General features: G+C 40.6%; 1 protein-coding gene across 5 annotated transcripts in view; it reads right to left on the bottom strand.

The window, feature by feature from the left end:
* Positions 1-13,429, bottom strand: part of st3gal3b (ST3 beta-galactoside alpha-2,3-sialyltransferase 3b) — a 91,023-nt gene that overhangs the window by 62,298 nt on the left and 15,296 nt on the right. For 4 of the 5 annotated variants that reach the window (XM_035800562.2, XM_035800565.2, XM_035800566.2 and 1 more), the window contains exon 2: positions 8,510-8,650. In XM_035800562.2, the coding sequence (XP_035656455.1) occupies positions 8,510-8,618 (109 nt within the window). In that variant the 5' untranslated portion in view covers positions 8,619-8,650. Of the gene's footprint in view, positions 1-8,509; positions 8,651-11,586; positions 11,625-13,429 lie in introns of all 5 variants that reach the window. The other variant, XM_035800563.2, reaches the window with a different exon arrangement.

The following is a 13,429-nucleotide window of genomic DNA, read 5'->3' as shown; positions in this document are numbered from 1 at the left end:
GGGTCTACAGACAATCACGGACTACAAAGGGAAAACATGCCACATTGCGGATGTCTTGCTCCCGGACAAGCCAAACACCTTCACACGCTTTGAGGATAACACAGTGCCACCGATGAGGTCCGCTCCCAAGGACTGTGGGCTCTCGTTCTCTATGAGTAAGACATTTAAGCATGATAAACCCTCCCTGTCGCAGTCTGCTGTCCCCACTTGCTTCAAGATCTCCACCATTGTTCCTGTACCCAAGAAAGCAAAGCAAAGGAAACTGAACTAAATGAATATCACCCCGTAGCACTCACTTCTGTCTTAATAAAGTAGCTTGAGAGGCTAGTTAAGGATCATGTCACCTCCACCTTATCTGACACCCTATACCCCATCAATTTGCATACTGCCCCAATAGATATCCAGACGACGCAGTCGCCATCACACTGCCCTATCCCATCTGGACAAGAGGGATACCTATGTAAGAATGCTGTTCATGGACTATAGCTCAGGCTGCAACACCATAGTACCCTCCAAACTCATCAAGCTCAGGGCCCTGGGTCTGAACCCCACCCTGGACTTCCTGACGGGCCACCATGCAAGCGATGCAACTGCACCGCCAACAACCGCAGGGCTCTCCAGAGGGTGGTGCGGTCTGCCCAATGCATCACTAGGGACAGACTTCCTGCCTCCAGGACATCTACAGCACCCGATGTGACAAGGCCAAACAGATCATCAAGTACATCAACCACCCGAGCCACAGCCTGTTCACCCCACTAACATCCAGGAGCTGAGGTCAGTACAGGTGCATCAAAGCTGGGGCCGAGAGACAAAAACAGCTTCCATCTCAAGGCCATCAGACTGATAAAATAGCCATCACTAGCCGACTACCACCGGGTTACTAAACCCTGCAACTTAGAAAGTGACCAGTGATTCCATGTCTAATAAAATGGGACACTAGTCACTTTAATAATGTTTACATACTGTTTTACTAATTTCATATGTATATATTGTATTCTACTGTATTTTAGTCAATGCCACTCCGACATAGCTTGTCCCAATATTGATATATTTCTTAAATTCATTATTTTACTTTTAGATGTGTGCACTGTTGAATTTAGGAACACAAACATTTCGCTACACCCGCAATACCATCTGCTAAATATGTGTATGTGACCAATGAAATTTGATATGTGTTTTACCAAAATAAAAGCTACCGGAGACAACTCATCTGGCTATACCTGCTGAACGATACTTACAATAAATTTTATTTTGATGGTTCAGGTTCACCATCAGCTTAGTTTTGCTTTAAACAATCAGTCTATATGGTAATTTTTTAGAGAGGGTAAAGTTGATAATTTCATAACAAGGACAGCAATCACTTTTGTTGGGTGCACTGCATGGCCAAAGCGAGAAGAGAAGGTGACTCCATAACTTCCAAACGGTGAAAACCATTTGATTTTGAGATCGGGTGATATCCAAAGTTGTGATACATATATATATTTGTTTATCCATTCATTGGCTATGTCATAGCTAATTTGTAAACTATAAATATTGATACATTACTAGCTCAAGGGTGATTCTCACAAAACTGGCACTTAACCAAAAAAACATTATGCCACCATAAATCCTCTTGGATCACTAAGATTAAGATCTACAGTTATTTCATAAATATTATGTTTATTGATCAGATATTCTAACATTTTACTACAATTTCCACAACTACCAATGCAAAAATTCTCATTGCCGCAATAGTTTTAAGTCCAAAAAAGTTCCATCTAATATTTAACATTTCTCACTTAATGAGAAGGCCTGACTTAAAAATAACACTGAAAACACGCACACTTAATCTCATTACACGCACACTTAATCTCATTACCCCAACACAGCCTTTCCTCAATGTTTTTTTTATTATAATTATTTGTGTATACATGTTATTTTTATGTACACATTTGAATAAAGAACAAAAATGGCACACTATCAGATTAAGCCAAAATTACTAAAGTATTCATTACATTTTTCATAGCATTTCCAAAATATTGGTGCATTACAGTAATAAACAGATTTCGGTAATGAGAATGCATGTTTCGGTAATGAGTGTTAGATAGTTTGCCATTGAGAAACTGTATTGAGCTCTATTAGAGATTCAGTAACTCAATAAATCAAACGGTCATTTGTTAATCCCAAATGCCTTGCATAATACAAAAATCACTTAAGCTAAATGTATTCCAAAATTGCATTAAGTATAAGTACTGTAATTACATGAATGTATTTTCAAAAGCATAAAAAAGGTGACTTGATTAGAAAAAGTTAATTCCCCAGGGTCTTTACAGATAATATCAGTGCATTAGTGGTTGAGAGGATGAGTGGTTGGTTAAGGTATTTACATTTCTAAATTGAATGGAATCCTATGGACAAATGGCACAACATGATATGCATATAAAATAATCTAAATATGTGGGATATGGACAAAAAAAACTGTATAGGGATATTATTATATTATATTATATCAAATAGTATAGTGCTAAAACACATGTCGAAATGGGAGATATCCTCTAAGTGGGGGGTTGTTCTTTGCTGAAACACAAACTCCAGATTGTGGCTTTGTTCTAGTTACCAAAATGGACCTAAAAATTTTCCGGCAATGAGAAATGTGTGTTTCAGTAATGAGACCGCCATTATGAGTCAGTAAACAATTGATCACATCACTAAAGCTTGGTACAGTAATGGTTCTCAATTTTTCAGAATTTGAGCTTTTTAGTCATTTCGATAATGAGAAGGTCAAGTGTCATAAATCCTCATTCCCACATATAACTGAAGAAATGAAATTGTGCTCATCTAAGGACTTATCCGCTAGAGCAGTGGTTCCCAAACTTTTTATAGTCCCGTACCCCTTCAAAACATTCAACCTCCAGCTGTGTACCCCCTCTAGCACCAGGGTCAGCGCACTCTCAAATGTTTTTTGACATCATTGTAAGCCTGCCACACACACTATACTACCCGGCTCATGGGAAGTGACAAAGAGCTCTTATTGGACCAGGGCACAAATAATAATAACCATAATAATCAATAAATGTTGCTCTTTAGTTAACCATCTAACACATAAAACCTTATTTGTTCATTGAAAATTGTGAATAACTCACCACAGGTTAATGAGAAGGGTGTGCTTGAAAGGATGCACACAACTCTGCAATGTTGGGTTGTATTGGAGAGAGTCTGTCTAAATCATTTTCCATGCAGTCTGTGCCTGTATTTATGAACCAGATTCCTTTTCCAATCGCTTCCTCAAGGTGTCAGTCTTCAGACATAGTTTCAGGCTTTTATTTTGAAAAATGAGCCAGAACGATAACATTGAGTCAAGTGGCCACATGAGTTTTGCTCGCGCAACAGAATTTGGACAGCCATTGTCTTCCCCTCTCCTACTGTGAAAGACATTTGCGGTTGATATATTATCGATTATATATTTTAAAAACAACCTGAGGACTGATTATAAAAAACGTTTGACATGTTTCTGTGGACATTATGGAAACTATTTGGAATTTGTCTGTGTTGTCGTGGCCGCTCTTTCCTGTGGATTTCTGAACATACCTCTGTTTGTCGTGTTATTATGGATATAAAAATCATCTTTATGGAACAAACGGAACATTTGTTGTGTAACTGGGAGTCTCGTGAGTGAAAACATCCGAAGATCATCAAAGGTAAACAATTGCTTTTCTGATTTGTGACCAAGCATCCTGATGCTAAGTGTACTTAATGTTTTGTAGTGCGATCGATAAACTTAAACGCTTGGATTGCTTTCGCTGTGAAGCATAATTTCAAAATCTGACACGACAGGTGGATTAACAAAAGGCTAAACTGTGTTTTCCTATATTGTACTTGTGATTTCATGAATATAAATATTTGTAGTAATATTTATTGAATGTAGCGCTATGCTATTCAGCGGTTGTTGATGACACTTATCCGATATCGGGATTGCAGCCATAACAAGTTAACAGCTCGATTTGCCAAGGCAGGATACTCTGAGCGCAGCCCAATCCAGAAATCTGGCAGTGGCTTCCGATAAAATTCACAGAACTGCTTGTTGCAATTTCGATGTGGCTCTCTTGTTCAGATATCGGTAAGTAGACTGGAGCCAGGGCATGAGAGAGAACGAATCCAGTTGTTTGTGTCATCTGTTTATGGAAAGTACCTGCATAATTGCGCACCTAACTCAGGTGCGTCGCTATATCACATTTGACATTGTCCTTAAGCTTGAGTTCATTTGACACACAAAAAAAATCATACAATAATGGAAAGACCTGTGTGTTGTCCTTGTTAATACAGACAGAGAAGAGCTCCAACTTCTTAATCATAGCCTCAAATTTTGTCCCGCACATTGAATATAGTTCCGAAGAGTCCCTGTAATCCTAGATTCAGATCATTCAGCTGAGTAAAACATCACCCAGATAGGCCAGTCGTGTGAGAAACATGTCATCATGCAAGCAGTCAGACAAATTAAAATTATGGTCAGTAAAGACAACTTTAAGCTCGTCTCATTTTTAAAAAATGTGTCAATACTTTGTCCCTTTGATAACCAGCGCACTTCTGCATGTTGAAAAAGTGTTACATGGTCGCTGAACATACCATAGCATAGTGCAGAAAATACACGAGAGTTCAGGGGCCTTGCTCTAACAAAGTTAACCATTTTCACTGTAGTGTCAAATGTCTTCCAAGCTGTCAGACATTCCCTTGGCAGAAAGATCCTCTATGTGGATGCTGCGGTGTACCCAAGTGGCGTCGGGAGCGACTGCTTGCACGTGCATTACCACTCCAATATGTCTACCTGTCATGGCTTTTAAGCCATCAGTACAGATGCTAACATGAGCAGCAGCTACGTTTAGCTACATACAGACCGTTAGTGGAATTCCCACGAGAGTAACGGTTAATGTGATTGGATGTTAATTATTTGACTAGGCTACCTGTATTTGACATTGTGTTGTTATTTCGCTAAACACTAGATGGTTCAATTTTATTTTTGGCAGTAAAACGGGGCTACTCGGGCGAGAGAGAAAAAACCTCACCCAAATGTATAGCCCCGTTGGGAAATATAAATGGACTGTTTGAAAATGTTTGGGAATACCTGCTCTAGAAGATGCATCATGGGTGACTACAACTTTCATTTAAAAAATGTTTTTTTTTACAACAATGACGGTAATGTCCACAGACGATGTTTTTATGTAATAAATATTATAGTTTAATGTAAACTTCAAGTAGCATAAACATGATGGTTTATGGACAAACTACAGCAACAATGTTCAATTTGAAAAAATAATAATAATCTAAAAGCAAAATTTGCTAAAAAAATTACCAGAGAATTTAATCTGGACACATTTGGGTAATAAGAATCTGAGGTGAAAATGTACACAATTCAGGAAAAAATATCAAACGTATTTAAAATAAGACACAAACTAGGCATCTTAGTCTTCAGAATGATAGTTGATTGTTTTCAACTCAATTTGTTACTGCAAACCGCTAACAATTAAAATCGGCAAAAATGACAAGTTAATTAGTGGGTGATGGGATTTCAGAACCTTGGGTCAGGGGACCATCACTGCGTTTCCTAATCTGATCGTGGTAGTGGAGTGGTAGATGCCTAGTCTCCCTTACGGCTCAAATCAGGCGTCTACATAGTACATACCATAGACAAACATAATTCTCTCACACACACACAGAGAGAGAGAAGTCAGCTCAGAGGCCCAGCTCATGAGCTCCATCAGCAGCAGGTTTGAATTTAGAATGGGAAATTAATGTGTTTATTCAACAAATCCTCATATCGCATCGATTTGTTTCAAACCTAAACATATCGTTCCGGTATTGGAAAGCATGTATATAGAAGGGAAAGATTCACATACCTATGCCATAAACTGGCATTTTAACCAAACTCTCTCTCTCAAATGGTACAACAAGTCCGTGTTAACAAATACAATTCCCAATTAGGAACTGAACTAATTGTAACCATATAGCCAAGCGTGCTTGCGGCCTTGCCTAGATAAAAACCTAGCTGTGTAGAAAGAACAAAAGCCGTGTATGATGCCACAGGTGGCTAATGTGCTGCATAGATTGTCGCCAAAGCAAACCACAAATTGGTTATACACAAAACACAGGTGTGATCTTTCACAGTCAACAACCTTGGGTGATGTACCAACAGACAAAAACTGGGTGTCCACTTTCAGTCACACCTGCGTGACAGTGCCGAGGGTGGCAGACAGAAGTGATGAGGGCTGGGAGAAACGATAACATGTCAAGATGTCCTCTTCTCCAATGCTAACTAAGCCTTAATCATACGTAAGTCAACGGGGGCTAGTGCTCTCACTTCCTACTGCACACCTTCAAGCCGTTTCCGGTTGTCACGGTTCATTAAATTTGTCTGTAGTGGAGGACCACTTACAGGCCTCGAGAGGCTCTGATATTAAACGGATACAGACTAACTGTCAAACTGAAACACTCACTCAAATCCAGCCAAGGCATCTTTATGAGAGATGAATAAAGACCCCTTAGTCAGTGATGTGCAATTGGACTTGGGAGAGGGGGCTCAGTCTCCTGACACTATAACCAAGTGTAGTATATGGGCATCATTGCTCTCATCCTTCAAAGTAATGAAATCAGAGAGAGAAACTGGGGACCCTAAATATTGACGTGTAAAGCGATGCACACAGGGGTCTTGTCACGACAACTTCAGAAGTGTCCTCTCGAGTAGCCATAGTGGGAATGAAAACATTCATATGAACTTTCATATGAAGTTCAAGGCGTCAGGTAGGTCATAAAAGCCTAAATAGCCTTCAAAAATAGGTTCAAACATGAGGACTCAGCCCTATAGCCTACCTGCTCGGTTGACCATTTCAGGGTTTGTGTGTGACACCCCAGTGTTAGGCTTACATTGTAAAACACCAAAGTAAAATGTAGCCTATTCACTGTAAGGATACATATTTACATAACAGTAGTTAAAAAGGGTATGCACCTTAAACGGTGACTCAGACTCCCAGAGTAGAATACTTCAAAAGTGTAGAACGGGGATTAATTATCCTGTTTGATTCTCTCTGGTGAAATAACAAATCACAAGGTCAGAGTTAGGGAGAGCATACAAAAGGGACTTGTCAACATGCTACCTGTCCTCTTGGACAAACAAAAACATTGGGACCTCAGCATCTGGCAGCAACATGCAAAAAGCTCCAACTCCCAAATAGTATTTTTCTGGAATAAATATTTGTCATCTTGGTGTTGTGAGAAATATAATTGGAAACAGTGACTTCGGAACCCTCATAAATCCTTTCTGAATATATTTCAAATAACTAATTCATCTTTTTTGGAATAACTCGATTGACAAAAGAATACAACTTCGGAGGAGTGAAATGAAAGACTCAAATAAGATTCTTTGGAGGAGCACACCTATCTAAAATTCCAATGTTTATTACTAATTTAAATGGGAGGAGTATACAAAGAGTAAGACAAGTTATTGGAGCCGCGGCGATAACTTGAGGAAGTCCGATACTTAGAATGGCATCCAAAAGCTAGGCGTCCCCTTTCGGACGCCTGTCTCACTGTGCTGTTACTGTAGACACAGGCAGTTGGACAAGACCCCAAAACTTGAAGTGTCAAACTGATATTCTTGTAGTCCCTCAAGCTTCCTTCAACACAAAGTCTCCAGCTACATGTTTCTCAGAGGCAACCATAGTCTAAAGCACAAAATATATATATATTTTTTTTAAATTTCCACCGAGAAGCACAAATACAGTGTTCCCTGCTGATATGAAACACACCTCCGCCTGCCAGTTCAAATATTTCCAGGGCATGTTTATTGGATATCTTTGAGCCCCCTCTACTGGTTACAAAGAACAGTTTCAGGGACCCGCACTAGTGAAACATCACCCCACCATCCACACCCTGTCAGGTTTAGATTTTCCACCTTTACGTAACCTTCTCCATCTTTACGTAACCTTCTCCATCACCCTGATTCAAGAAACCGAAACAGATATAATATTTGCATAAAACAACAGATTTATAAAAAATAAAATCACTTGGAGATGATTTCCTGGTGTTCTCACAGTCTTATGTCTAAAAATAAAATTGTAAAAATCTAAATGGTTTTTTTTTGCTCAGAAATAAACAAATTAAAACCTGCAGGCCGCCAGTTAGAAAACCCTGCTGTAGAAGTACCGTCCAAGTGGAAATGTAGTTCTCGTCAACTACAGGAAATGAATGAGAGAAATGGGCTACCTAGAAAATATTAATACATGTACAGTATGTAGCAAACAGCTAGACCTGTCTTGCAGGGTCTGTTGCATTCCTCTCTAGTAGCAGGAAGTCAGACAGGGAGTCTGAGTGGCTGACAAGCACACAGGTTGAAAGACAGAGAGACAGAGACACAAAGACAGATAACGCAGCAGACTGAAAAGCAAGTCAATTGAAAAAGAGGCAGACCTGCATTCTAGTAAATAGACAGGCGAATGGATGGATGATTGGAGAGAGGCGTAGGCTGTCAAGAGTAACTCACGTGGCTTCTGGCCCCATACGTGCAGGTGTAGCTTCCCAGAGGAGTAGTAGATGAAGCCCAGGACCAGCATGGGGCACAGGACGAACAGCAGCTTGTGTGAGGGCTTCATGGTGGTTCTCAGTCATTCACATGGCACATCACCTACAGGACAGATGCAGAGGAGGAAAAGGGAGTTGAGGATGAAGGAGTCAGTGTTGTGTGCAAATAGAATGACTGGCTGTGAGAAATCACTTAGGCCAGGGTTCCCCAACTGGTGTGTTTTATTTGCCCACCCAACCCCAAGTTCTGAGCAAAAAAATGGTTTATATATATTTAGCATTTTCATTGTTGGACATAAAAGACACCAGCTCCAATTGATTTTACATTTTGGAAATCTGTACAAGTATTCCCATACATAATAAAGAGACACGTGATCATATACAAAAAGGTAAGCAAGGTTCGAAATGATTTCATTTGAGTAAAACATTATATCTGTCCAGGCTTCTTGCAGTATAAATTGTTCCTGCTCCCCACCATCCACTCATGAAAAATAAATGATGATCCCTGGCTTAGGCGAATGTCAAACCTTACCCAATCTACTCTTGGGCTCTGCCCAAAGAATTAAGAGAGGCTTTGTAATCTAGAGCAATGCTTTTTAAAATATTTGTTATAAGGCAATTTTTTGCCTTATAACAAGGATATTGATCTCATCCCGTCAGTAGAGGATGCCTGGATATTTTTGGGAAATGCCTTCCTAACCATCTTAAATAAACATGCCCCATTCAAGACATTTAGAACCAGGAACAGATATAGCCCTTGGTTCTCCCCAGACCTGACTGCCCTTAACCAACACAAAAACATCCTATGGCGTTCTGCATTAGCATCGAACAGCCCACGTGATATGCAGCTGTTCAGGGAAGTTAGAAACCATTATACACAGGCAGTTAGAAAAGCCAAGGCTAGCTTTTTCAAGCAGAAATTTGCTTCCTGCAACACTAACTCAAAAAAGTTCTGGGACACTGTAAAGACCATGGAGAATAAGAACACCTCCTCCCAGCTGCCCACTGCACTGAAGATAGGAAACACTGTCACCACTGATAAATCCACCATAATTGAGAATTTCAATAAGTATTTTTCTACGGCTGGCCATGCTTTCCAGCTGGCAACTCCTACCCCGGTCAACAGCACTGCACCCCCCATAGCAACTCGCCCAAGCCTTCCCCATTTCTCCTTCTCCCAAATCCGTTCAGCCGATGTTCTGAAAGAGCTGCAAAATCTGGACCCCTACAAATCAGCCGGGCTAGACAATCTGGACCCTTTCTTTCTAAAATTATCTGCAGAAATTGTTGCCACCCCTATTACTAGCCTGTTCAACCTCTCTTTCGTGTCGTCTGAGATTCCCAAAGATTGGAAAGCAGCTGCGGTTATCTCCCTCTTCAAAGGGGGGAACACTCTTGACCCAAACTGCGACAGACCTATATCTATCCTACCATGCCTTTCTAAGGTCTTCGAACCCCAAGTCAACAAACAGATTACCGACCATTTTGAATCTCACCATACCTTCTCTGCTATGCAATCTGGTTTCAGAGCTGGTCATGGGTGCACCTCAGCCACGCTCAAGGTCCTAAACGATATCTTAACCGCCAGCGATAAGAAACATTACTGTGCAGCCGTATTCATTGATCTGGCCAAGGCTTTCGACTCTGTCAATCACCACATCCTCATCGGCAGACTCGACAGCCTTGGTTTCTCAAATGATTGCCTCGCCTGGTTCACCAACTACATCTCTGATAGAGTTCCTACCTCGACTTTGGCGATGTCATTTACAAAATAGCCTCCAATACCCTAATTGGGTGCAGTCTATCACAGTGCAATCCGTTTTGTCACCAAAGCCCCATATACTACCCACCATTGCGACCTATACGCTCTCGTTGGCTGGCCCTCGCTTCATACTCGTCGCCAAACCCACTGGCTCCATGTCATCTACAAGACCCTGCTAGGTAAAGTCCCCCCTTATCTCAGCTCGCTGGTCACCATAGCATCTCCCACCTGTAGCACACGCTCCAGCAGGTATATCTCTCTAGTCACCCCCAAAACCAATTATTTCTTTGGCCGCCTCTCCTTCCAGTTCTCTGCTGCCAATGACTGGAAGAAACTACAAAAATCTCTGAAACTGGAAACACTTACCTCCCTCACTAGCTTTAAGCACCAACTGTCAGAGCAGCTCACAGATTACTGCACCTGTACATAGCCCACCTATAATTTAGCCCAAACAACTACCTCTTTCCCTACTGTATTTAATTTATTCATTTTGCTCTTTTGCACCCCATTATTTTTATTTCTACTTTGCACATTCTTCCATTGCAAATCTACCATTCCAGTGTTTTACTTGTTATATTGTATTTACTTTGCCACCATGGCCTTTTTTTGCCTTTACCTCCCTTATCTCACCTCATTTGCTCACATCGTATATAGACTTGTTTATACTGTATTATTGACTGTATGTTTGTTTTACTCCCTGTGTAACTCTGTGTCGTTGTATGTGTCGAACTGCTTTGCTTTATCTTGGCCAGGTCACAATTGAAAATGAGAACTTGTTCTCAACTTGCCTACCTGGTTAAATAAAGGTGAAATAAAAATAAATAAAAAATAAAGAAGTCTGTTTTAACAGGTAAAGCACACCCTGCTCATCAGCTACTTAAGAAACTGCAATGGTTGAAAGTGGTCAACACTTTTGTAGTTAAAGATTTTATGCGGAGCCAACACCCAAACTAGGCTAATCATACAGTATAGTCTTGTGAGAGAGACGTTTTTTTAATTTCCCAAAACATAAAAAAAGGTCTCATTCTCTCCATAACTGAGGTAATATTATCCAACTGGCTTCCTCTAACCTCGGTTCCCTTGTTTCCACTGAGACAAAGGAAAAGCCCCTATGCCCTGAGATCTGAGCGTAGCACCGAAAAACAAAGAAATAGTGACTGGATCTGGATAATGAAACCATTCCTTTAATATATTCTACAATATACTGTGCCATGTCCAAATTACCCCAGCCCCGAATGTTAAGAAAATATAATCCAACTTTGAAAATGTTGTCTCACCTGCAAATTCCAATAATCTTCTTTATCACTCACAGAACCTGTCGAGACACATTACACAGCTTGGATTGTGGGAGTGACAATTCATATTCCATTTCGTTTTCCTTATCTCGCTATCGCAGAACAGCTAAGGGTTTGTGCAAACAATAGTCTTCAAAATCACTGCGGAGCGAAGCAACTGCACTGAGCTGAATTAGTGTTGAAATATGATTACATTACTTCTCTTTACAGGGACCACTAGAAAAGCATTGGAGCAGCTGAAAAAGTAACAGATGACGAGGGGTTAAAAGCAGAGGCATACTATAGGACTTGAAGATTCTACGCCTGTGACAGGACTAATCATAGAAAGATGACATTCAATAAATCTGTGTAACGCGACTGACACACACGCTTTTGTGTTGTTTCTCAAAGACAAACAGTCAAGTCACAGCAGCACACTGCCCTAGGGCAGTGGTTCCAAAACTTGTATAGTCCCGTACCCCTTCAAACATTCAAACTCCAGCTGCGTAGCTGTTGTCTGTTGTCCAGCTAGCACCAAGGTCAGCGCACTTTCAAATGTTTTGCCATCATTGTAAGCCTGCCACACACACACACACACACACCTACACACTATACGATACATTTATTAAACATAAGAATGAGTGAACCGGCTCGTGGGAAGTGAAAGAGCTCTTATAGGACCAGGGCACAAATAACAATGATCAATAATTTAGCTCTTTAGTAAATCAGCTTACATATAAAACCTTATTTGTTCATCGAAAATTGAGAATAACTCACCACAGGTTAATGAGAAGGGTGTGCTTGAAAGGATGCAAATCACTCTGCAATGTTGGGTTGTATTAGATAGTCTCAGTCTTAAATCATTTTCCACACACAGTCTGTGCCTGTATTTAGTTCATGCTAGTGAGGGCCGAGAATCCACTCTCACATAGGTGCGTGGTTGCCAAGGCAGGATACTCTGAGCGCAGCTCAAACCATAAATCTGGCAGTGGCTTCTGATTTAAATTCCATTTCCACAGAACCGCTTGTTGCAATTTCGATGAGGCTCTCGTTCATATATTGGTAAGTGGACTGGAGGCAGGGCATGAAAGGGATAACAAATCCAGTTGTTTGTGTCATCTGTTTCAGGAAAGTACCGGAGTAATTGTGCACCCAACTCACGCAGGTGCTTTGCTATATCACATTTGACATTGTCCTTAAGCTTGAGTTCATTTGCACACAAAAAAAATCATACACTGATGGAAAGACCTGTGTGTTGTTAATGCAGACAGAGAAGAGCAACTTCTTAATCATAGCCTCAATTTTGTCCCGCACATTGAATATAGTTGCGGAGAGGAGAGTCCCTGTAATCCTAGATTCAGATCATTCAGGCGAGAAAAAACATCACCCAGATAGGCCAGTCGTGTGAGAAACGAATCATCATGCAAGCGGTCAGACAAGTGAAAATGATGGTCAGTAAAGACAACTTTAAACTCGTCTCTCAATTTAGAAAAAACATGTCAATACTTCGCCCCCTGATAACCAGCGCACTTCTTTCTGTATGTTGTAAAAGCGTTACATGGTTGCTGCCCATATCATTGCATGGTTCAGAAAATACAGAGTTCAGGGGCCTTTCTTTAACAAAGTTGCCAATTAGTTATATTTCAGATGGCGTCAACGTAAATTGTCATGCACTTTGAAGTAGAATGTCCATTTAAAAAGTCACCAGATGTGACCTCGCAGTCATTCTACATAAAATTCTTGCCAACATCCTAGGGGAAACACTGATGTGCTGCTCTTAGAGGGATTGGCTGACATCTAGTGGTGTAACGGAGTGGTTGATCTGTACGTATCACCCCCCGCGGTT

Source organism: Oncorhynchus keta, chromosome 23 (genome assembly GCF_023373465.1).
Source record: "Oncorhynchus keta strain PuntledgeMale-10-30-2019 chromosome 23, Oket_V2, whole genome shotgun sequence".
Classification (NCBI taxonomy): Eukaryota; Metazoa; Chordata; class Actinopteri; order Salmoniformes; family Salmonidae; genus Oncorhynchus; species Oncorhynchus keta.
The sequence above is the reverse complement of the archived record's forward strand: the minus strand, read 5'-3'. Positions and strand labels throughout refer to the sequence as shown.